Source organism: Cucurbita pepo, unplaced genomic scaffold (assembly GCF_057944985.1).
Source record: "Cucurbita pepo subsp. pepo isolate OVF unplaced genomic scaffold, ASM5794498v1 scafford_114, whole genome shotgun sequence".
NCBI lineage: Eukaryota > Viridiplantae > Streptophyta > Magnoliopsida > Cucurbitales > Cucurbitaceae > Cucurbita > Cucurbita pepo.
In genome coordinates this window covers 1-25,525 of record NW_028258017.1, presented here as the reverse complement: position 1 = coordinate 25,525, position 25,525 = coordinate 1, and the positions used below count along the sequence as shown (strand labels likewise).

The window sequence follows — 25,525 nt, the reverse complement described above, 5'->3', positions numbered from 1 at the left end:
CATGAATTCTTTGTTTAAAATACTTCATTAAATAAGTGGAAAAGAGTTTGATTACATTTTTTATCTACGGGATAAACTTCAAAGAAGATGTCCGGAAAATGTTGTTCAAATTATTCTAAGATATTGCAATTAATGTTATATTAAAGAAGAATCAAGCTTCATTTATTCATTGACGGTTTACAAATTTTTTGTTGATGATAATCTAGAGCTATACGGCTTTTAACCAAATGCTAAGTTTCTTTGCAATTGTATATAGTTTAGGTTACATGCTTATAAAGAAAGAATGTTTCGTTCTCCCCCCAATCGATGTGGAATCTCACAATCCACCTTGTCTACTGGGGAGAGGTTTCCAAACCCTTATAAAAAATGTTTCGTTCTCCTTCCAACCGATGTAGGATCTCACAATTCACCCCCTTCAGGACCCAACGTCCTCAATAACACTCATCCCCCTTTCCAATCTACCTCTCTTTGGGGCCCTACATCCTCGCTAGACACCGCCTAGTGTCCACCTCCTTTAGGACTCAGCATCCTAACTGGCACACCACCTAGTGTACACCCCCCTTTGGAGCTCAGCATCATCTCCAGCACACCACCTGGCCTCCACCCCCCTTGAGGCTTAGCATCCTTGCTGGTACACCGCCCGATTTCTGGCTCTCATACTATTTTTAACGGTCCAAGTCCACAGCTAGCAGGTATTGTCCTCTTTGTAATTTTTTTTTCGGGTTTCTCCTCAAAGTTTTTAAAACACGTTTTCTAGGAAGATGTTTTCACACCTTTGTAGACCTATGCTTCATTCGAGAGGTGAGAATTTTTTTCTCCTAAGTTCTAGTCTTCAAGTGTTGAGGTATTATTATAACCCTCATAGTCTTTTAGTCCTCATGGAATGTTCGATCTTCATGAACTTAGAGGATTCTTCTAATTTATTTGTCTCTAAATTCTCTTTTAATTTTTCTATCACGATTTCAATATTTCAATCGTTTATGAGTTATCCATGAGTATTATGGGTTTGAACTTTGATGGCCTTTCAGCTTGACTATTCGAGTCTCGGGTTCATTGGCTTTGGGTCCAATCGTTTGAGTTTTACGTCAAATATTAAATGTGTCATTTTGGGCTTATTTGATCAAGGGTTTAAATACCATTATAACTCAATTCGACCAAACAAGACTTACTTGATACTATATCTGTAACGTTATTACTCGGGAATGTCGTTTTTAATTTCAAACTTAATTTAGAATACATTTCAATTTGTATTATTTCAATCTATCACCATTAAAATTTAAAATAAAAATTTCTAAACAAGACTTGGCTTAAATCAATATTGTTTAATGTTCTAAAATAATCTTAAGCTAGACCAAAAACAAAAACCAATTTCATTGGGACAAGTAATTATTATTCTATTAGAAAAATTATATTGCCCCAAAGGGAAGCTTCTAGTAGAGAACAATAACATTGTATAGACTTTGACTCACATGTCTTGGCGACTTGGTTGTCAACTCCTACATATACATGTTAAATTATTATGATCTAATTCCAAAAGCCTTTGCTTATGATCGTGGATCGAACAAATTTTTCACACTCTTGGCGTAATTCAATTGGTTAAGGTATAAACAATGAAGAATTTAGGGTTTTAAATTTTTTATCCGAAAAAAAAAAATCTATAGTATTATCGATAATATAATTTTGCCTAGTTCTTAGAGAATTCGATTAACAATTTCTTAAGCTTAAATGGGTAATCGTTTGACTTAAAATTTTGAAAAGTTTACGTTGATGACACATTTATGCTCAAAGTTGTGTCTAATTTGGCGTCAATTTTGACTTGTACATGATAACAACACGCTCCTTGTGAAAATCTCACATTGGTTGGAGAGGAAAACGAAACACCCTCTATAAGGGTGTAGAAACATTTCCACAACAGACATGTTTTAAAGCTTTGGAGGGGAAGCCTGAGAGGGAAAGCCAAAAGAGGACAATATCTGCTAGCGGTGGATCTGGGCCGTTACAAATGGTATCAGAGTCAGACATCAGGCTGTGTGCAAACAAGGAGGAAGGATTTATTGGGGGTCCCATACGATTGGAGAAAGGAACGAGTACCAGCGAGGACATTGGGCCCCGAAGGGGGTGGATTGTGAGAATCTCATATTGGTTGGGGAGGAGAACGAAACACCTTCTATAAGGGTGTGGAAATCTTTCCCTAGCAAACGCGTTTTAAAGCTTTGGAGGGAAAGCCCGAAAGGAAAAGCCTAAAGAGGACAATATTTACTAGCCATGGATATGAGTCGTTACACTTCTAGTTCTACCCTATTTAGCTCGGTCACGTCAAGACTATCGGGATATTTCAAGCAACGATCTTTCTAAACTCTTGCAAAGGTTCTATCACAAATAACATTCTTCATCCTAGCACTCAAATTTCTTTTATTATTTGTCATCTTGTTCATACAAATTTCAATATATGTCAAAATAATTTGAGGTTGGCTCCAAATCCATTCAATTTAGAGATAGTCTTTGTTATTCTTTTCCTCTTTCTTAAATGGTTAATTATTAGCTTTCATATTTTTCCAAGGAAAAAATGTACAAGTTTTATCTTTCAAAGTTAGGCTAATTCTAATCTCACGATCAAAGAAAACAATTGAAAAGTCAAGAGAAATACACGAGTATAATACAGCCTCCGCCTTCTTTTCGTCCACTATTTTTCTTATTTATTTATTTATTTCATTTCCGTTCTGAGTTCAGTCAAGTCAGTTCAGTCAAGTCGAGACATTTTTTAGATTCAACTTAATTGGTCTGCTACTAAATTTTTTCAATTCGAACAACTTTCATTAAATAATGAATTCAACTCAACCCAACCATAAATTTTTTGTAAACGGAGTTCATCAGGACCGTTTATTCAATTTTTTTGTTTTGAAAAAAAAAATTAATATATTAATTTGTTTATTTTCAAATATTTTAACCTTTCAAATACTTAGTTGTTTAGTTTAACTCGATCTAATTTTAGAGTAACTCATGAACCAAACCAATTGATAAAGTTTTTCATTTATTTGAACCTAACTTAACTCAAATAAGTTCATAACCCAACACAAAAATAGTACATTGGGTTGAGTTGATGACGTTTTTTTAACATTCTATATCAGCTTAATTTTATAGATGATTTTGGGCTGATTTTTTTATTTTAACATAGAGCGGAGAAATTCGAACATTAACCTTTTAATCAAAGTAGTTGCTCACGAGAGTGGGAGAATTTAAACCTCTAACAATTTAGTCGAGAATAATGTTTTTACGACGACTTAGTGCACATGTTTTTGTCTCATTTCCAAGCATGATTAGTGACCCAAAGCCTCCACAAGTTTGTCCAAGGCCATTTTTGTTTGCTTTCTAGAAAAATCAATCTTGGCTTATTCTCCCTTTCGTGTACTAACTCATGTCGTATTCAAAGCTATTGTAGTTTCACGTTTTCGATTTTGCAATAGCTATATCAACATCGAGAATTACCACCTTAGGTCCTAATTTGTTAATTGTTTAGATTTTAATTTTCAATTTTTTAAATTAAGCTCGTAAATATTACTTCCACCCGATCATTTTTCTAGTTCATTACGTACTTTTTACGAGTATTTTCAAAATCTAAAACCAAAATTTGACTCACATTTTAAAAACTAATTTTAAATTTCTAGACCAACTAAAAAATAAATTCTAAACCCATAAATAAAAAATAAAAAATAAAAAACAAATATGTTAGTTTTTAAAATTCAACCCTTTAATAAAAACTTAATTTGAATGAAAAATATATTTTAAACATTAATAACGAGAAAAAAGTATTAGTTTAATTAATTGTTGTATATAGTAACTTAGATGCACAAATAATCAATATTGATTATAATTAATAATTTCTAGTTGCGTGTATGCTCCGTTTTTGAATACTCCACCACCCTAAAATATTCTCCTTGTTCGTATAATATTCCACAATTTCATGCCTATAAATCACTGCCATACCCATCCCATTTTCTTCCCACCAAACTTCTAACCATTGTATCACAACTCCATCTCCAAATAATGGATCTTTTCAAGCTCTCCCTCTCCCTCTTCTATGTCGTCTTGAGCTTTGCCATGTTTCATTCCTCTCTCGCTCAAGACTCGCCTCAAGACTTTGTCAATGCCCACAATGCAGCTCGTGCCCAAGTTGGCGTTGGGCCAGTCCAGTGGGACGAAAGGGTAGCTAGTTTTGCTCGACAATATGCCAACCAACGCATCAATGACTGTCGATTGGTGCACTCAGGTGGACCATATGGGGAAAATATTGCATGGGGTAGCCCTGACTTGTCAGGGACTAATGCTGTTCGGATGTGGGTTGATGAGAAACAATTCTACAATCCTAGCGCTAATACTTGTGCAGCTGGTAAGGTGTGTGGCCATTACACTCAAGTGGTGTGGAGAAACTCGGTGAGAATTGGATGTGCTAAAGTGAGATGTACAAACAATCGTGGTACATTCATCATTTGCAATTATGATCCACGCGGCAATATCATAGGCCAAAGGCCATTCTAAGAAGGTTATAACTAAAATAAAAGTATTGGTCATGAATGAAAGTTACTAAATAAAAACAACTTTAGTTGTAATCTGTCTAGTAATCCACACCCTTATGAATGTTCTATGTATGGTACATCTTATTATTCATGAAATAATGAATATGTGAACGTTTGTATCATGCCTAAAAAATAGTTTGAGATCTCTTAATCATCCCCTATACAAACTTCTCATAACACGTAATCATTTCATAACACGTAATCATTTCAATGCATGACCTTATCACTACCAACTCATAATCTTCACAAGTACATATGAAAATCCTTATCAGTCGAGACAAGTTCGCTATTAAGAGTTACTAGCTACCCCTATTAGTAACGACATAGTAAAATAAACCATCGGGGAGAGACCCCATATCATTGCCAACCAATGATCGACACTTTGTAAACACACATCACTTGAGATGAGTACATGATTAAGAGTTAGTTGGTAAACCTCTAACCGTCCTCGCAAAGTATAAGAAACTAATCACTATACCATATGACACAGTCGAGAATCAGACGATAGGGTTTAGAAAGCTCACCCAACAATAGCAAACTATCATGTTCACAAGTCATCTAAGCTCATATGGTATCTAACACGATCGTCTATTTAAGGCATGTTCGTAATAATCAAATGAGATCATCATGTACTTTTAATTCATTTATCATAGTTCATTCTACCTAATTTGATCTTAAAATAAAGGGAAGATCACGTGAACATACAATCACATGTCAAACAAATCAATCCTAGCATAGGTTCCGACCAATCATGCATAATCAAACTAAACCTCATCAAAGAAGAACATAATTCATGATACAACATTTTAATCATGTTTATTTCTACAAAACTTCTCAATTAAGTCTTAAATTAAGATAAAATATGGGAACCAGAGAAAATAAATTACAAATAGAGTTTTAAATAGTTGAAATAGGTCAAAATAGTCAAATGGGTCAGAAACTTGGTTTAGTTGAATTGGCCACATTATCATCCTTAACCTTCGATTTGCAGGTGGCTCGTGCATTCTTCCTCTAGTCGACTATCTCAGCAGCTCTGATTGCTCGATTCTTAGCTTTGTTCAAGTTGGTCCTTCTCCAAAAGTTTAAGGTCTCTCTTTGAGGCAAAAATCAACTTTAATCGAGAGGGAGACATGACCAAGCGTCCTATTTGTCTTTTTACCTATTTGAGTAGTTACTAACGGTGAAGTGCAAACAACCGTATTGCTATGCAACAATAGAGCAGGATAGCATTTTGCGCCCATATCTTTGAATTTGAGGGTAAAAAGCTCGCTTCTTATATGGGATCCGACGCATCCAGCAGAGCGAAGCAGCGTTTCATTCCTTTCGGGGGCATCCTTACGCATTGGCTGGGAGTGAAGTGCCACAATCCCATTCATCATTTTGGATCTACATAAGCCAAAACTCATAGCACTGGCAACGTCTCCAGCATAAATACAAGGAGGATGTATAGCTGATATAGGATCTTGTGAAACAGGATTTGATTCTGCAAGCGGTTCGGTACGAACGAAGAAATTTCGAACAAAAGGATAAGAACTCGCTAATAGGAAAGGAGAGAAAAACAAAGCAATGCGAAGAGTTCTGTCAATCCGCTGTTCATCGATAGACGAAGCTCTCTCTTTATCACATCGTGCCAGATGCAACAAAGGATGAGTCCTTTTTACTTCTTGTGAACCACGAGAGCGCCGGGAGCCCAGAGGAGCAAAGCTCATTTGACTTTCAGGGTAAAGCGGTGCATAAAAAAGGGCTGGCCCGTCAAAAGTCCGGTTCCTCCGCGAACGAAGTTCATAATCAACAAGGGTTCGAAGAACGAAGGGAGTGCACAACAGGAGCTCATACCCACTTTTTTTGTCGTAACGAGGGAGATCTCGAATGGGGTTTTTCACGAAGTTCGAAAGAAAGGAATAAAAAAGAGTTTCTCTATGGCCTCCTCGTTTTGAGACATTATGGCTTTGGGGGCGACCCCGGTAACAAAGAAGGAATCCATAAACACTTGGGATCCGACACCATGATAAAATACTACCCTCATGATTAGACCATGTCCCTAAGATTTGATAAAAGAAAGGTGCATTCACGGTTAATACGTTGGAATTGGATAAGTTATTAGGAATATGACGGAACGAAAGACCAAAGAAAGAAGTATACACCAAAATGCAGGTGCTGCACCAAACGCTGGTGGTTCTTTCTTATTGGAAGTGAATGCAAAGAAAAGGCCAAAAAATAACAAATAATGAAACAATTCATATATTGACATTTCGTGCTCATTTCTGCTTTCTTATTCCCATCCTCCGGTAACCACAAGATGATCCACAAGAAAGGTGGCAGGATTCGAACCTATGGCCGCCCCTGACCTGCTCGGTTGGGTGGCCGAGTTAGCCCCCCTCCTCGCCTCTGTACCCGAAACAGATGCGCTGCGCTAACCATTTCAAAGTTTAGGGGGAAGCTTGAAGGAGTGAATACATTTCAAAGTTTTGCATTTTCATTTTCATTTAGTAGCATATAGATTAGTGTGGGGTATTTTTAGTCTATGTTATTTTCATTATTTCAATTTGTTTATTAGTTTATGTTATTTTCATTATTTCAAAATGTTTGATGTGAACAAGTTTTTTGAATTTTTGATTGACTTCAACTAAGAATAGAAAAACACCAAAAATAAAGAAGAGAGGAACTAAATTAGGAAGTTGATTGTTAGAATCCATGGCGCATATGACGCGAAGCCTTGAGTGAAAGGCATTGGTTGTCCCTATAAATAAAAGAACAAAAACCCTTCACAAGAAATCCATCCTCACATTCTTCTTCTTGTTTTTTTTCTTTTTTTTCTTTTTTTTGTTGTTGCATCATCAAGCCTCAAATAAAAAAATAGGATGTCGAAAATGACACTCGCGGCGGCGACGCTGTGCTTGGTTGCACTAAGCCTAAGGCACGTGGTGGTAGGTCAAGAACCCGGGGACGACTTCGTTAAGGCACACAATGCAGTTCGAGAGAAGAAAGGGGAGCGTCCGGTGTTCTGGGACGAATTACTTGAAGAACATGCTAAAGCCTATCTCCAAACCAAGGTGGAAACTTGTGAGATGGTGCACTCCACAGACTCTCCTTATGGGGAGAACCTGGCCACGTCAAATGGGGATTTGACGGCGGAAGGTGCGGTGGCGGCATGGGCGGCTGAGGAGAAGTACTATGACCATAAAAACAACAGATGCGTGGGTGGTGAGTGCCGCCATTACGTCCAATTGGTGTGGAATGCCACTTTTCTTGTGGGTTGTGCCACTGTTAAGTGCCGTAACAGTTGGACTTTGGTTGGATGCAATTATAATCCTGCTGGTAACATTGTCGGCGAGGAGCCCTATTAGTTCATCATCATACCTTCTTCATCAACCTTTATTTCTTTCATTATTATTACTCAATTTCCTCATCCCATTCCCATTCCTTTCTTAACTATTATTACAACCATTCTTTGTTTCAATTTGTGTACTTCATTTCAATTCCATTGCCGGGTCAACCCTGGTTATTCCATTTTCAATGGTGTGCCTCTTTACAAGTTCTTTTACGACCTTAACCAATTAAACTCTATACTTAATACGAACTTTGTTTAATCGGTTACTTTTATGAAAATCAAATCATGTCTAATCCTTTAATATTAAACTCAAACTTTGTATACAACTTAGCTATCTATTTACTCACCAATTCTAACGTGTTATTGCCACTTGATTTTTGCCTCTATAAGTCATTAATAAAAATAAGAAAGTTATCCGAAAATGTGTGAGTTACCATGGGTACTCTGTTTTATCTCATTTAGGATTCACTTGGCTTCTCGGCTCCAACTTAGGTCTTATATATTTGGAGACCTTCCTACCACATTGGACTTTCAAATTCGTTTTTTACACTTTTGTAGCGTTTGAGGTTATTGTTTAGGTAAGTTGAAATTTGAGGAGTTAATTTCTCAATAGAATTCTAAATTATGATCGTAAAACTACACATGTTATATTGTTTTATGATTTATTGACATGTGTTATGTTATATTTATGCTATGATATATGTAATGTTGTGCTGTGTTGTCAGTTATACTATGATATGATTTTTTTATGTCATGGAATTATGTTAAGTTATCAATGTTATATGATGCATGAATCTCTATGTGCCACACCATGTAAATTACTTTACGCTCGCTCTGTGCCTATATGACATTAGAAAACTGTGAATGTTTGCTGAATCACCGGTGAGAGTTCTCTTATGGTAAATTACAAATAATATGGAAATAGTAATAAAAGGAAAGAATAATAAATGAATGCAATATATTTGCCTTTAATAAGAGGGCAAATATGGGAACCCGTAATGTAAGGTGAATATCTAGATATTTGCCTTATAGTGAACGGTCAACTATCCTTAACACCCCCCGCAAGCTGAGCGTCGGATTTGAACGAACGTAAAGCTTGGATCTGAAAAATTCAAAGAGAGGTCGAGAAATACTCTTTGTGAAGATGTCAACAACTTGAAAATGAGAGGGTACATATTGTGTGCGAAGTTTGCCAGCGATAACAAGTTCTCGAAGAAAATGATAATCTAGTTCAACATGTTTGGCCCGCTTGTGAGAAACGGGATTAGAGCTAAAAAAAAATAGCACTTTTGTTGTCACATAAGAGTAAGGGCTGCTGTGAAATAGGGACCTTGAGGTCATGCAAAAGTGTCACATAAGAGTAAGGGCTGCTGTGAAATAGGGACCTTGAGGTCATGCAAAAGATGCGTAACCCAAGGAAGTTCAGCAGCGGTTGTGGCAAGAGCACGATACTCAGATTCACAGCTGGAGCGTGAGACAGTAGGTTGCTTTTTGGCATTCCAAGAAACCAGATTGTTACCAAGATAAATAGAATAGCCGGATGTAGAACGACGAGTATCGGGACAACCAGCCCAGTCAGCATCCGAATAAGCGACTAGCATACTAGGAACAGTGGATGGACGAAAGGTAAGACCAAAGTGGAGTGTTCCTTTGACATAGCGAAGAATAAGTTTGACAGCAAGAAAGTGATCTGGAGTAGGGGCATGCAAGAATTGACTGACAGAATTGACAGCATAGGCAATATCTGGACGCGTAATAGTCAAGTACTGAAGGGCGCCAACAAGAGATCTGTAGAGAGTAGGATTAGAGAAAGGAGAACCATCAGCAGTCAGGTGTTGAGAAACAACCATGGGAGTGTGAACTGGTTTGCTATCGAGCAACTGAGCACGAGTAAGAATATCTCGAGCATATTTTAACTGACTAATAAAGAGACCATCAGAAGTGGGTGAAACTTCACGACCAAGAAAGTAACTGAGAGAACCCAAATCTTTGGTAGCAAACTCAGAATGAAGCTTGCGAGTAAAGCTGTCAATAAGAGATGAGTTGTTGCCGGTAACAATAATGTCATCAACATAAAGAAGCAAATAGATAATGTTAGATTGCTGATGAAAGACAAAAAGGGACGTGTCAGCGCGACTGCAAGAAAACCCAAGTGTGAGAAGAAATGAGCTAAAACGCTGAAACCAAGCACGAGGAGCTTGCTTTAAACCATAGAGCGCTTTCTTTAATAGACAAACATGAGTGGGAAATCGAGGATCAATATACCCAGGAGGTTGTTCCATATGAACACGTTCAATAAGAGTTCCATTGAGAAAAGCATTCTTGACATCAAGTTGTCGAAGAGGCCATTTATTTGTGACTGCAATAGAAAGCACAACACGGACAGTGGTAGCTTTGACAACCGGACTGAAAGTGTTAGTGTAGTCAAGACCAGGAACCTGATTATAACCTTTGGCAACAAGACGAGCCTTGAAACGCTCGACAGATCCATCAGGCAAATATTTAATACGAAACACCCATTTAGAGCCCACGATGTTGGTGTTGGCAGGGCGAGGAACCAAAGTCCAAGTATCATTTTGTTGTAATGCTCGAATTTCTTCATCCATGGCAGCCACCCAAGCAGGATTCTTAGCCGCAGATTTGAATTCTTTTGGCTCAGTGGATGCAAGAAGAGCAGAAAGAAGTCCAGATGAGCCCAAAATACCAAGATTTGCTGGATGACGAGTCTTGAATATACCAGCTTTGGCTCGTGTGATCATAGGATGAGTGCCCAAAGAAGAGAAATCAACAGGAGGTTCAATAGAGGTCGAATTAGAAGTCGAGGGTGGCAAAGTGGAACCTGCAAGAGAAGTATCAACCTGCACAGACTCATCTACAAGGTCAGAACAAATATCACACGGGGATGAACTGGATCGAGGAGTTTGCGGTGATGAAGTGGTAGGGGGGGATGAATCAATATGATGAAAATGTGGTTCTAAGAAATTTGAAATAGAAATAGAGGAAAGAGGTTGGGTCTGGGAGCTAGGGATAGCAGGAAAGTGGGTTTCATCAAATTGAGCATGACAGGTGATATATAGCTTAGTGGTGGCCGGATCAAGACAGCGGAACCCTTTATGAGCAGGACTATAACCCAAAAAAATACAAGGAATGCTGCGGGGAGAAAGCTTGTTAGGCATATAATCACGCAAATAAGGATAAACACGACAACCAAAGGGATGAAAATTGTCATAATGTGGAGTGTAGCCATAAAGGAGTTCAAAGGGTGACTTACCTCCAAGAAGTGGAGTAGGCAACCGGTTGATAATATAAGCTGCAGTGCTGAAGGCGTCAACCCAAAAACGAGAAGAAAGATGAGAGTGAAAGAGAAGGGACAAGCCAGTCTCAGTCACATGACGATGTTTTCTCTCAGCACGACCATTTTGAGCAGGTGTATATGGACAAGAGAGTTGATGGTGGATGCCAGAATTACGTAAATGAGTTTTGAAACAAGTACTAGTAAATTCGGTACCACCATCGCTTTGAAATACCTTGATACGAGAAGAATATTGATTTTCCACAAATTTTTGAAATTGAAGAAAAATATCAAAAAAATCAGATTTAAATTTTAAAGGGTAAAACCAAGTGAATCGAGAATAATCATCAATAAAAATAACATAATAAAGGAAACCCGAATTTGATTTGACGGGAGAAGGACCCCAAAGATCACAATGAATAAGATCTAACACATGAGACGACCTACGTTCATTGCGGGAATAAGGCAATCGATGACTTTTCGCAAGCTGACAAGTATTACATAATGATGGAGAAGGCAATAAAGACGTAAGAGAAAGATGACCTTTTCTATTTAAAAAAGAAATAACAGAATGATTCACATGACCTAGACGAGCATGCCATAAATCATATGAAGCACGTAAAGATTTGTTTCTAAGGGTTGAAATAAAAGCAGAGTTGCCGCGCTCCAGCACATATAGCCCTCCATCTCTTTTACCGGTTGCCACCACCCTTCCTGTTTGACGATTCTGGATAGTAATAAGATTATTAGTAAATGTAACGGAGAGAGGAAAATCAGACGTTAATTTACTTATGGAAAGAAGATTTTTAGTGAGGTGAGGGACAACCAAGACATCTAACAAGTGAATATTTGGAACAGGAGAAAGAGTACCGGTGTGGGTAATGGGTAGGGATGCACCGTTTCCTACAATCACAGAGTCCTTACCCGTGTAATTTTTAGACTGATCCAAAATAGATGGGTCGACAGTCATATGGGCCGAAGCTCCAGTGTCCAGAAACCAATCAGCAGTATCGGGTCCAGCAATAGAACATGACGTGTTAAAGGCTTCAGCAAGGTGAGCATGAGAAGAATCAGGTCGAACATACCGTTGGTTGCAGCGGTCAGCATAATGGCCCTCTTTGCGGCATATTTGGCAGTGAGGTGGTCGACGACCTTGACTTGAGTGGGTTCGTCCTCGATTAAAAGAGTTGTTTTTGTGAGAATAAGAACGACCTCGCTGGTTGGTAAAGGAAGCAGGGTGGCTTCCATGGGTGCGACCACGATTAGTGACTGTGAATGCTGTAGGAGTGGAGTTAGAGGACTCAAGGGAGAGCTGAAACAACTCAAAACTTTCAGCTTTAGAGACTAAATCTGCAAAACAGGGGATAGAGGTGAGAGCCATCTGAGCAGTAGAAAAAGCTGAAAATTCGGTGCCGAGTCCACGAAGGAACCAGTGCACTTTATCAATGTCCTCGACCGGTCTGCCAATGGCATGAAGTTGGTCACAAATTTTTTTGAAGGCACGGGCATACTCAGCAACAGGTTTGGAGCCACGTTTCATCAACTGCAAGTCATCCTTGAGTCTCAGTTCACGAGCTTTCGACTGATGGCTGAACGTAGTTTCCAACGCAAGCCAAACATCACGTGCAGTAGAGAGACCAACGACAACAGCCATGGCTTCCTCAGTGACAGAGGAGAGCAGGAGACAGAGAAGTCGTTGATCGGCTGCTCTCCATGCCAAATATTTGGGGTTGAGTGTTGAAGAGGTTTCTGGTTCAAAGCGAGGTGGTGGAACCATAGTTCCATCGACATAGCCCAGCATGTCTTGACTCTCAAGGAGAGGGAGAAGTTGGCTTTTCCAAAGAAGATAATTGGAGGAAGAAAGTTTGATGGTGATCATATGGATTAGAGTATTGAAAGGAAGAAGATGATAAGAAGATTCGGAAGCCATAGAGAAGAAAGGATCAGGTTGTTAAACCGAAAGGGCTGTGATACCATGTGAATGTTTGCTAAATCACCACACCTAAATGGGGGTGAGAGTTCTCTTATTTATAATCATTTTCAGGATACAGAAATATGGTAAATTACAAATAATATGGAAATAGTAATAAAAGGAAAGAATAATAAATGAATGCAATATATTTGCCTTTAATAAGAGGGCAAATATGGTAACCATGTAAATTATTGATAATATGAGATTAGAAAACTATGTATTTTACTGGATACACCATGTAAATTACTTTACGCTCGCTCTGTGCCTATATGACATTAGAAAACTATGTATTTTAATCATTGATAATATGAGAAGAATCATGTATGTCTCATATGAACAAGAATGGAAGTATGACTTGCATCTAAATAACGCCATGATATTTTATCGGCTCCTCAACCACATGCTACTTCTTTGTGAACGTTTATGTATAATCTAGATTTGATACCTGTATGACCCCACATTCCTATGCATCCCCTCCGACATGGTTACATTGCTTACTCCTAAAAGTGAAAACTATCTCCACATATCAATACTTCTAGCATACTTTATCCTCACTTTCTTAGAATTGATTCAAGTAAAGCATGCTTCAATTTGGAATTCCTATGATTGAACCACCAAAAAGAAAAGTTTCACAATTATATTGGATGAGGTCACTCCTGTTATGATTATACAATGTGAGAACTATGAAAGAGTTGTCATAAGTTTCACAATTATATTGGATGAGATGAATGATCAGGGTTGTGCCTAGATATATGTGATAGATCGTGTTATCAAGTTAATATGTTGAAACTGTTTAGGACATGAGTTCATATAATATGGAGATAGTTGATAACTACAGGATCGTTTACGCATGATTATCTAACTTTTTCAATATTAGACTCGTTTTTAGAGGTGATTGATCTAGATTAATAAAGATAAATTAAAGCAAACAATGTTATATTTCTTCTCTAGATGGGGGAAGAATCCACACAAATCGAGTTTTTTGAGCAACATATCGAGAGAGAATTGGATTTGGTTAGACAATGTGTGGTTGGTAAACAATGATCGATTTTTTTAGTACAGTACGAAATGTCTTGTCAAATATTTAATTTGATTCTACAGGATCTAGTTTCGTTCAAGTAACGGGTTCTAGCCAATTGAAAGGATCTTCTGATCAATCTCGATCTATCGAAGGAAAATAACCAAAAATCTTTTTGAAAAGGGGATGTCTTAAAAACTTTAAATTTTATGTTTCACTTCTCAAGCGTACTAATGCAACCTATAATAAAGAGAATTTATTTAATAACCGAGGAGAATAAAAGCTTTTTTCATGAACATCACGGACCCAAATGCAATCTAACCCAAACTTTAGGGACCTAAAGTATAACTTTTCTATATTTGACATGCCATAAAAACTATTTAATAACATAAACTAATGCTCATAGCCTCAAAGGAGGAAGACAAAAGAAGCAATAAAAAGAGACCCAATGCTTAAAAGGTGGCTAAATGAGATTGATAAAAAGGGATACACGACCCTTCAAAGCTTCTCTTATTGACTCCAACGTAACTTTAGTGCACGCCCTCTTACTATTAAGGTGACATTCTTCAGTATGGCCATTGACCTTCGTAATTGCCAGGCGGGTCATAGTTGCAGGTGATGAAAGTACCACAACTGTTGCATCTCACTTTTGCACATCCAATTCGAACAGATTTACTCCACACTACTTGAGTGTAGTGGCGACACTCGTTGCCAAGGCACGAGTTGGAGTTATAATCATAAAATTGTTTCTCGTTTACCCACATTTGAACTGCGTCAGTGCATGATAAGGAAGCTCGGTCGGCCGAGCTTCCTGCAAGATTTTCCCCATTAGGCCCATTAGAGTGGACCATCTGGCAATCTTTGGCACGTTGGTTGGCATATTGTCGGGCATAGTTTGCCACAGTTTCATCCCATTGGATGGGTCCAACACCGACTTGTGCACGAGCGGCGTTGTGGGCATCGACAAAGTCTTGAGACATGTCTTGAGCCATAGATCTATGGCAACATGATATTAGTACTCAAGACACAAAGGAGAGAAATGGAGAGGTTGATGAGAGCCATTTTGGGTTATGAGTAGGAAAATGATGAGATATTTGTGTGGGAAAATGGGATGAGAATTGTTGCTATTTATAAGAATGAAAATGTGGAAATTTATGGAGAAATTGTGAGAAAAAATGGGTTGATTGATTATCCAAAAGCAGCCCAAGAGAAATTTCCTTAGCTGGATGACTAAGATCAAGACTTTGCACATGACATTGACTTGGATATAATTATTTTTATTGTTATAATTATTTTTATTATGTTCTATAAGATTGTATACGATTGGAGAGGAGAACGAAACATTCTTTATAAAGGTGTGAAAACTTCTCCCTAACCGATGTGTTTTAAAATCGTGAGGCTGACGGCGATATGTAATGTGCCAAAACAGACAATATCTACTAGTGATGAGAAGACCATTACAAATGGTGTCATAGCCAGACATTGGACGGTGTGTCAGTAAGAATGTTGGCCCTCAAGGGAGTGGATTGCAAGATCTCACATCGGGTGGAGAAGGGAACGAAGTCTTCCTTGTAAGGGCGTGGAAACCTTTCCTTAATGGGCATGTTTTAAAACGTGAGCCTAACAACAATACGTAAAAGATCAAAACGAACAATATCTACTACCGGTGGGTTTAGACAGTTACATATTCAATCTCAATTGTTTACTACTCAGAATTATTATGGAAAGAAAACAAAGTTCAGCACCTGTTGGCTAGCATGCTCTCTGAACCGAACATGAAAATCGTTTTCGATCGTGGAAAAAAAAATACACTTAATCAAATACGTGAACATTTTAAAAGAGGACTCGAGAAAAAACCTGAAAACTGAGATATTGCTAAGTTTCTTTATTAGAAAGACTTGGCAGTCGGGTCTTCGTCTTCTTCACACTGCGTGATTGCCTGCGAGAATTAGAAAAGAGCAAGGCAGACCAAAAAAAAAAAAAAAAAAAAAACAAAGGACATACTTTGATTACTAAGGTTGGGTCCCATGTTCGTGTTTCTCGTTTCTTTCTATGTTCAAATGTCTATAAAAAAAAATTGTACATATAAAACAATTCATAAATTTGATTTAGTTCGAGTTGTTTCGAGTTGTTTGGTTGAATATTTTATTAAAGATGTTTGGAAATATTATGTCCCATGATCAAATAATCGGTGTGGAATGCTATTAGAATTTTATATAAATAACTAATATTTTTCTTTTGCAATTATATCTAACCAATTTATTAGATTTGTTAATTTTAGATGATTAATTATTGCTAGATAGTTTTTGTAGCAAATTTATTGTCTGTTTTGGCCGGTTGTATATCATTGTCAGTCTTACAGTTTTCTTATGGTTCTAAAATGCGTCGTTGAAACTGTGAGGCTGACGACGTTACGTAACTGGCCAAATAAGACAATATCTGCTTACGGTGGATTTAAGTTGTTTCAATAGTATTAGAGTCAGAACATTGAGCGGTGTGTCAACGAGGACGTTAGGCTCTTAAGGGGGTAATTTGTAAGATCCCACATCAATTGAAGAGAAAAATGAGTGTCAATAAGTGGCCTTGAAGGAGGTGGATCGTAAGATTTCACATCGATTGGAAAGAGAAATGAGTGACAACGAGGACGTTGGGTCCTGAAGGGGAGTGGATTGTTAGCTCTCACATCGGTTGGAGAAGGGAACGATACATTTTTTATAGGAGTGTGAAAATCTCTCTACTAGACCCGACTCCTTTTAAAAATCTAAAAGGGAAGCCGAAAGAAAAAGTTCAAAAAAGACAATATCTACTACCAATAAACTTATATGGTTACAAAGTCAAATTATTGGATGAAATTGTAATTTGATTTTCATTCATAATGGAATTTTTAATTTATTCAAGAAAATTATATACTTTTACTTCCGACATAAAATACATATATTTCAAATTTATTATCATTTATCTTTTATTTCTTCTCTCAATCATTTGGGATATGTGCGAATCGTTTGCCTGTAACTATTCAATATCTTTATAAAAAATTAATAGTAGGTAAGAATTTGTGTGGCCGATTCTATTTTAAATTTGATAAATGCATTAAGAAAAAAAAATTTAATAAACAAGAAACCACAACTACAAACAAAACTTATCATATCTAAAAAAAAACAACAAAAATAAAATTAAAAACAAAATAGAAAAAGAAAATCATGCCAAAAAAAATGAGAAATTGAGAAGAGTCGAGAAAAATAAAAAAGTAGAAGAAAAATAAAAATTAACCAAAGCAAAAAAAAAATAGGTGAAAAAAAACAGAACAAAAAAAATGAGAGGTGTACATTGAATCCGACAACACGACACAGTACTATAAGGGTTGGGTTGGGTCAGATAACATTTCAAATTGGATAGGATTAAGGAAACTTTTTAGATCAATCTATAAATTGCAAATTCGTTTGTTGTCTTTGACGGTATCTTTTAAAATCTTTCATGACTATGTAAAAAAATATTAAGAAATCGAAGTTACATTCTAAATAAAGTATGTTGATAAGATATAAGTATGTCAATGATATTCTTGATCTATCGAAAAAGAAGTAGATCAATTACGTTGACATACGTATATCAATTGATATACCAAAAACCCTAAATTTCAAACTTTCGTGTGGTTAGGGTTATTTCTGACTTTTCACCTTTATTATTTTTGTTGAGTCACATTAAATTAAAATGTTGGAATTGTCGGAGTCTAGCTAGTTCGCTACTCTTACTCGATAAATGAAATTTTGAGAACTAGAATCATTGTTGGAGATTGGACACAAGTTTCTTTTGAATATACGTATTTATTTAACTATGATGTTCAATATTTTTAGAGAAACAAGGCAAGGAGAAAGAACAACAAGAACTTACATAAAAACATGTGTTAAGAACAGCCGACATAAACTCTTAAAAACATGTGTGTATTAACACCAACTAATGACAACATCATCATCTCAAGCACCATTTATTTTCAAGAACAAAAGCATATACGAACTTCATTATTATTATTATCATTAGCATACTTAATAAGGCCACTCGCCATCCCAATTGCCTGGAGGATCATAATTGCAAGACACAAACCACCAGCCATTGTTGCATTGAACTCTCGCACACCCAACACGATAAGAGCTTTGCCAAACAACCTGCGTGTAATGAAGACACTCACCTCCAGCACATGCATTAGTGTTGTAACTATAGTAAGGCTTTTCATCAACCCATAGCTTCACTGCAGCTGTGCCAGTGAATCCATTGTTGCCCTTTGCAAGGTTCTCGCCATACGGCCCGTTCGAATGCACCAATTGGCAATCTCCTTTCCTCGAGTTCGCGTATGTTTGAGCGTAGGCGGCTAGAGTTGTGTTCCATACCATGTTTCCGACGCCGACGGCTGATCTGGCTGAGTTATGGTTATTAATGTAATCTTGAGCTGCATTCTGAGCGTCTGATGATTTGACTAAAAGGGTCGAGAGAAGAATAATGAGAGTAAGAATAGTCATCGTTGTTCGAGTTTGGATGAGGAAATGGAAGTAAGGGTAGGGAGATTTATAGTGTGATGGTAATAAAATTGTGAAGGTGGTAAAGTGAGTGAAAGTGGGCATTGCAAGCAAAGGGCTTTTTAAGTGTTAAATGGATGAAATTTGAATCAAGACATCCCCTTTAGACTTTGAAGCTTTGCGGTAGGCGTCGGGTAAGCTATGGAAAGGATTATTTATGGTGAATTTATGCGTTTACCAAGAGAAGTCCCACGTGCTTCTTGGGAATGAGGAAGAAAACCATATGGATTAAGTTTTAGAACATGAATTCTTTGTTTAAAATACTTCATTAAATAAGTGGAAAAGAGTTTGATTACATTTTTTATCTACGGGATAAACTTCAAAGAAGATGTCCGGAAAATGTTGTTCAAATTATTCTAAGATATTGCAATTAATGTTATATTAAAGAAGAATCAAGCTTCATTTATTCATTGACGGTTTACAAATTTTTTGTTGATGATAATCTAGAGCTATACGGCTTTTAACCAAATGCTAAGTTTCTTTGCAATTGTATATAGTTTAGGTTACATGCTTATAAAGAAAGAATGTTTCGTTCTCCCCCCAATCGATGTGGAATCTCACAATCCACCTTGTCTACTGGGGAGAGGTTTCCAAACCCTTATAAAAAATGTTTCGTTCTCCTTCCAACCGATGTAGGATCTCACAATTCACCCCCTTCAGGACCCAACGTCCTCAATAACACTCATCCCCCTTTCCAATCTACCTCTCTTTGGGGCCCTACATCCTCGCTAGACACCGCCTAGTGTCCACCTCCTTTAGGACTCAGCATCCTAACTGGCACACCACCTAGTGTACACCCCCCTTTGGAGCTCAGCATCATCTCCAGCACACCACCTGGCCTCCACCCCCCTTGAGGCTTAGCATCCTTGCTGGTACACCGCCCGATTTCTGGCTCTCATACTATTTTTAACGGTCCAAGTCCACAGCTAGCAGGTATTGTCCTCTTTGTAATTTTTTTTTCGGGTTTCTCCTCAAAGTTTTTAAAACACGTTTTCTAGGAAGATGTTTTCACACCTTTGTAGACCTATGCTTCATTCGAGAGGTGAGAATTTTTTTCTCCTAAGTTCTAGTCTTCAAGTGTTGAGGTATTATTATAACCCTCATAGTCTTTTAGTCCTCATGGAATGTTCGATCTTCATGAACTTAGAGGATTCTTCTAATTTATTTGTCTCTAAATTCTCTTTTAATTTTTCTATCACGATTTCAATATTTCAATCGTTTATGAGTTATCCATGAGTATTATGGGTTTGAACTTTGATGGCCTTTCAGCTTGACTATTCGAGTCTCGGGTTCATTGGCTTTGGGTCCAATCGTTTGAGTTTTACGTCAAATATTAAATGTGTCATTTTGGGCTTATTTGATCAAGGGTTTAAATACCATTATAACTCAATTCGACCAAACAAGACTTACTTGATACTATATCTGTAACGTTATTACTCGGGAATGTCGTTTTTAATTTCAAACTTAATTTAGAATACATTTCAATTTGTATTATTTCAATCTATCACCATTAAAATTTAAAATAAAAATTTCTAAACAAGACTTGGCTTAAATCAATATTGTTTAATGTTCTAAAATAATCTTAAGCTAGACCAAAAACAAAAACCAATTTCATTGGGACAAGTAATTATTATTCTATTAGAAAAATTATATTGCCCCAAAGGGAAGCTTCTAGTAGAGAACAATAACATTGTATAGACTTTGACTCACATGTCTTGGCGACTTGGTTGTCAACTCCTACATATACATGTTAAATTATTATGATCTAATTCCAAAAGCCTTTGCTTATGATCGTGGATCGAACAAATTTTTCACACTCTTGGCGTAATTCAATTGGTTAAGGTATAAACAATGAAGAATTTAGGGTTTTAAATTTTTTATCCGAAAAAAAAAAATCTATAGTATTATCGATAATATAATTTTGCCTAGTTCTTAGAGAATTCGATTAACAATTTCTTAAGCTTAAATGGGTAATCGTTTGACTTAAAATTTTGAAAAGTTTACGTTGATGACACATTTATGCTCAAAGTTGTGTCTAATTTGGCGTCAATTTTGACTTGTACATGATAACAACACGCTCCTTGTGAAAATCTCACATTGGTTGGAGAGGAAAACGAAACACCCTCTATAAGGGTGTAGAAACATTTCCACAACAGACATGTTTTAAAGCTTTGGAGGGGAAGCCTGAGAGGGAAAGCCAAAAGAGGACAATATCTGCTAGCGGTGGATCTGGGCCGTTACAAATGGTATCAGAGTCAGACATCAGGCTGTGTGCAAACAAGGAGGAAGGATTTATTGGGGGTCCCATACGATTGGAGAAAGGAACGAGTACCAGCGAGGACATTGGGCCCCGAAGGGGGTGGATTGTGAGAATCTCATATTGGTTGGGGAGGAGAACGAAACACCTTCTATAAGGGTGTGGAAATCTTTCCCTAGCAAACGCGTTTTAAAGCTTTGGAGGGAAAGCCCGAAAGGAAAAGCCTAAAGAGGACAATATTTACTAGCCATGGATATGAGTCGTTACACTTCTAGTTCTACCCTATTTAGCTCGGTCACGTCAAGACTATCGGGATATTTCAAGCAACGATCTTTCTAAACTCTTGCAAAGGTTCTATCACAAATAACATTCTTCATCCTAGCACTCAAATTTCTTTTATTATTTGTCATCTTGTTCATACAAATTTCAATATATGTCAAAATAATTTGAGGTTGGCTCCAAATCCATTCAATTTAGAGATAGTCTTTGTTATTCTTTTCCTCTTTCTTAAATGGTTAATTATTAGCTTTCATATTTTTCCAAGGAAAAAATGTACAAGTTTTATCTTTCAAAGTTAGGCTAATTCTAATCTCACGATCAAAGAAAACAATTGAAAAGTCAAGAGAAATACACGAGTATAATACAGCCTCCGCCTTCTTTTCGTCCACTATTTTTCTTATTTATTTATTTATTTCATTTCCGTTCTGAGTTCAGTCAAGTCAGTTCAGTCAAGTCGAGACATTTTTTAGATTCAACTTAATTGGTCTGCTACTAAATTTTTTCAATTCGAACAACTTTCATTAAATAATGAATTCAACTCAACCCAACCATAAATTTTTTGTAAACGGAGTTCATCAGGACCGTTTATTCAATTTTTTTGTTTTGAAAAAAAAAATTAATATATTAATTTGTTTATTTTCAAATATTTTAACCTTTCAAATACTTAGTTGTTTAGTTTAACTCGATCTAATTTTAGAGTAACTCATGAACCAAACCAATTGATAAAGTTTTTCATTTATTTGAACCTAACTTAACTCAAATAAGTTCATAACCCAACACAAAAATAGTACATTGGGTTGAGTTGATGACGTTTTTTTAACATTCTATATCAGCTTAATTTTATAGATGATTTTGGGCTGATTTTTTTATTTTAACATAGAGCGGAGAAATTCGAACATTAACCTTTTAATCAAAGTAGTTGCTCACGAGAGTGGGAGAATTTAAACCTCTAACAATTTAGTCGAGAATAATGTTTTTACGACGACTTAGTGCACATGTTTTTGTCTCATTTCCAAGCATGATTAGTGACCCAAAGCCTCCACAAGTTTGTCCAAGGCCATTTTTGTTTGCTTTCTAGAAAAATCAATCTTGGCTTATTCTCCCTTTCGTGTACTAACTCATGTCGTATTCAAAGCTATTGTAGTTTCACGTTTTCGATTTTGCAATAGCTATATCAACATCGAGAATTACCACCTTAGGTCCTAATTTGTTAATTGTTTAGATTTTAATTTTCAATTTTTTAAATTAAGCTCGTAAATATTACTTCCACCCGATCATTTTTCTAGTTCATTACGTACTTTTTACGAGTATTTTCAAAATCTAAAACCAAAATTTGACTCACATTTTAAAAACTAATTTTAAATTTCTAGACCAACTAAAAAATAAATTCTAAACCCATAAATAAAAAATAAAAAATAAAAAACAAATATGTTAGTTTTTAAAATTCAACCCTTTAATAAAAACTTAATTTGAATGAAAAATATATTTTAAACATTAATAACGAGAAAAAAGTATTAGTTTAATTAATTGTTGTATATAGTAACTTAGATGCACAAATAATCAATATTGATTATAATTAATAATTTCTAGTTGCGTGTATGCTCCGTTTTTGAATACTCCACCACCCTAAAATATTCTCCTTGTTCGTATAATATTCCACAATTTCATGCCTATAAATCACTGCCATACCCATCCCATTTTCTTCCCACCAAACTTCTAACCATTGTATCACAACTCCATCTCCAAATAATGGATCTTTTCAAGCTCTCCCTCTCCCTCTTCTATGTCGTCTTGAGCTTTGCCATGTTTCATTCCTCTCTCGCTCAAGACTCGCCTCAAGACTTTGTCAATGCCCACAATGCAGCTCGTGCCCAAGTTGGCGTTGGGCCAGTCCAGTGGGACGAAAGGGTAGCTAGTTTTGCTCGACAATATGCCAACCAACGCATCAATGACTGTCGATTGGTGCACTCAGGTGGACCATATGGGGAAAATATTGCATGGGGTAGCCCTGACTTGTCAGGGACTAATGCTGTTCGGATGTGGGTTGATGAGAAACAATTCTACAATCCTAGCGCTAATACTTGTGCAGCTGGTAAGGTGTGTGGCCATTACACTCAAGTGGTGTGGAGAAACTCGGTGAGAATTGGATGTGCTAAAGTGAGATGTACAAACAATCGTGGTACATTCATCATTTGCAATTATGATCCACGCGGCAATATCATAGGCCAAAGGCCATTCTAAGAAGGTTATAACTAAAATAAAAGTATTGGTCATGAATGAAAGTTACTAAATAAAAACAACTTTAGTTGTAATCTGTCTAGTAATCCACACCCTTATGAATGTTCTATGTATGGTACATCTTATTATTCATGAAATAATGAATATGTGAACGTTTGTATCATGCCTAAAAAATAGTTTGAGATCTCTTAATCATCCCCTACACAAACTTCTCATAACACGTAATCATTTCATAACACGTAATCATTTCAATGCATGACCTTATCACTACCAACTCATAATCTTCACAAGTACATATGAAAATCCTTATCAGTCGAGACAAGTTCGCTATTAAGAGTTACTAGCTACCCCTATTAGTAACGACATAGTAAAATAAACCATCGGGGAGAGACCCCATATCATTGCCAACCAATGATCGACACTTTGTAAACACACATCACTTGAGATGAGTACATGATTAAGAGTTAGTTGGTAAACCTCTAACCGTCCTCGCAAAGTATAAGAAACTAATCACTATACCATATGACACAGTCGAGAATCAGACGATAGGGTTTAGAAAGCTCACCCAACAATAGCAAACTATCATGTTCACAAGTCATCTAAGCTCATATGGTATCTAACACGATCGTCTATTTAAGGCATGTTCGTAATAATCAAATGAGATCATCATGTACTTTTAATTCATTTATCATAGTTCATTCTACCTAATTTGATCTTAAAATAAAGGGAAGATCACGTGAACATACAATCACATGTCAAACAAATCAATCCTAGCATAGGTTCCGACCAATCATGCATAATCAAACTAAACCTCATCAAAGAAGAACATAATTCATGATACAACATTTTAATCATGTTTATTTCTACAAAACTTCTCAATTAAGTCTTAAATTAAGATAAAATATGGGAACCAGAGAAAATAAATTACAAATAGAGTTTTAAATAGTTGAAATAGGTCAAAATAGTCAAATGGGTCAGAAACTTGGTTTAGTTGAATTGGCCACATTATCATCCTTAACCTTCGATTTGCAGGTGGCTCGTGCATTCTTCCTCTAGTCGACTATCTCAGCAGCTCTGATTGCTCGATTCTTAGCTTTGTTCAAGTTGGTCCTTCTCCAAAAGTTTAAGGTCTCTCTTTGAGGCAAAAATCAACTTTAATCGAGAGGGAGACATGACCAAGCGTCCTATTTGTCTTTTTACCTATTTGAGTAGTTACTAACGGTGAAGTGCAAACAACCGTATTGCTATGCAACAATAGAGCAGGATAGCATTTTGCGCCCATATCTTTGAATTTGAGGGTAAAAAGCTCGCTTCTTATATGGGATCCGACGCATCCAGCAGAGCGAAGCAGCGTTTCATTCCTTTCGGGGGCATCCTTACGCATTGGCTGGGAGTGAAGTGCCACAATCCCATTCATCATTTTGGATCTACATAAGCCAAAACTCATAGCACTGGCAACGTCTCCAGCATAAATACAAGGAGGATGTATAGCTGATATAGGATCTTGTGAAACAGGATTTGATTCTGCAAGCGGTTCGGTACGAACGAAGAAATTTCGAACAAAAGGATAAGAACTCGCTAATAGGAAAGGAGAGAAAAACAAAGCAATGCCAAGAGTTCTGTCAATCCGCTGTTCATCGATAGACGAAGCTCTCTCTTTATCACATCGTGCCAGATGCAACAAAGGATGAGTCCTTTTTACTTCTTGTGAACCACGAGAGCGCCGGGAGCCCAGAGGAGCAAAGCTCATTTGACTTTCAGGGTAAAGCGGTGCATAAAAAAGGGCTGGCCCGTCAAAAGTCCGGTTCCTCCGCGAACGAAGTTCATAATCAACAAGGGTTCGAAGAACGAAGGGAGTGCACAACAGGAGCTCATACCCACTTTTTTTGTCGTAACGAGGGAGATCTCGAATGGGGTTTTTCACGAAGTTCGAAAGAAAGGAATAAAAAAGAGTTTCTCTATGGCCTCCTCGTTTTGAGACATTATGGCTTTGGGG

At 36.9% G+C, this 25,525-nt stretch overlaps 4 protein-coding genes and 3 pseudogenes across 4 annotated transcripts; 5 read left to right on the top strand and 2 right to left on the bottom strand.

The window, feature by feature from the left end:
* The first annotated feature begins 3,988 nt into the window (after positions 1–3,988).
* LOC147782192 (pathogenesis-related protein 1-like) lies at positions 3,989–4,646 on the top strand. The gene has a single exon (XM_087121019.1). The coding sequence runs from the start codon at positions 4,045–4,047 to the stop codon at positions 4,534–4,536; it is 492 nt and encodes a 163-aa protein (XP_086977145.1). The 5' UTR covers positions 3,989–4,044; the 3' UTR covers positions 4,537–4,646.
* A 1,362-nt stretch (positions 4,647–6,008) lies between these two features.
* On the top strand, positions 6,009–6,224 carry LOC147782191 (uncharacterized; annotated as a pseudogene).
* Positions 6,225–7,357: 1,133 nt separating this feature from the next.
* Positions 7,358–8,091, top strand: LOC111811371 (basic form of pathogenesis-related protein 1-like). The gene has a single exon (XM_087121025.1). The coding sequence runs from the start codon at positions 7,436–7,438 to the stop codon at positions 7,919–7,921; it is 486 nt and encodes a 161-aa protein (XP_086977151.1). The 5' UTR covers positions 7,358–7,435; the 3' UTR covers positions 7,922–8,091.
* Positions 8,092–14,418: 6,327 nt separating this feature from the next.
* On the bottom strand, positions 14,419–15,284 carry LOC147782190 (pathogenesis-related protein 1-like; annotated as a pseudogene).
* A 2,793-nt stretch (positions 15,285–18,077) lies between these two features.
* Positions 18,078–18,795, bottom strand: LOC111787229 (basic form of pathogenesis-related protein 1-like). Its single transcript, XM_023667308.2, has one exon. The coding sequence runs from the start codon at positions 18,696–18,698 to the stop codon at positions 18,228–18,230; it is 471 nt and encodes a 156-aa protein (XP_023523076.2). The 5' UTR covers positions 18,699–18,795; the 3' UTR covers positions 18,078–18,227.
* A 4,189-nt stretch (positions 18,796–22,984) lies between these two features.
* Positions 22,985–23,642, top strand: LOC147782189 (pathogenesis-related protein 1-like). The gene has a single exon (XM_087121017.1). The coding sequence runs from the start codon at positions 23,041–23,043 to the stop codon at positions 23,530–23,532; it is 492 nt and encodes a 163-aa protein (XP_086977143.1). The 5' UTR covers positions 22,985–23,040; the 3' UTR covers positions 23,533–23,642.
* Positions 23,643–25,004: 1,362 nt separating this feature from the next.
* Positions 25,005–25,220, top strand: LOC147782188 (uncharacterized; annotated as a pseudogene).
* The last annotated feature ends 305 nt before the right edge of the window (positions 25,221–25,525 follow it).

Coding starts and splice junctions, on each gene's coding strand:
- LOC147782192 (XM_087121019.1), top strand. CDS start 4,045: ATGGATCTTTTCAAGCTCTCCCTCTCCCTCTTCTATGTCGTCTTGAGC.
- LOC111811371 (XM_087121025.1), top strand. CDS start 7,436: ATGTCGAAAATGACACTCGCGGCGGCGACGCTGTGCTTGGTTGCACTA.
- LOC111787229 (XM_023667308.2), bottom strand. CDS start 18,698: ATGACTATTCTTACTCTCATTATTCTTCTCTCGACCCTTTTAGTCAAA.
- LOC147782189 (XM_087121017.1), top strand. CDS start 23,041: ATGGATCTTTTCAAGCTCTCCCTCTCCCTCTTCTATGTCGTCTTGAGC.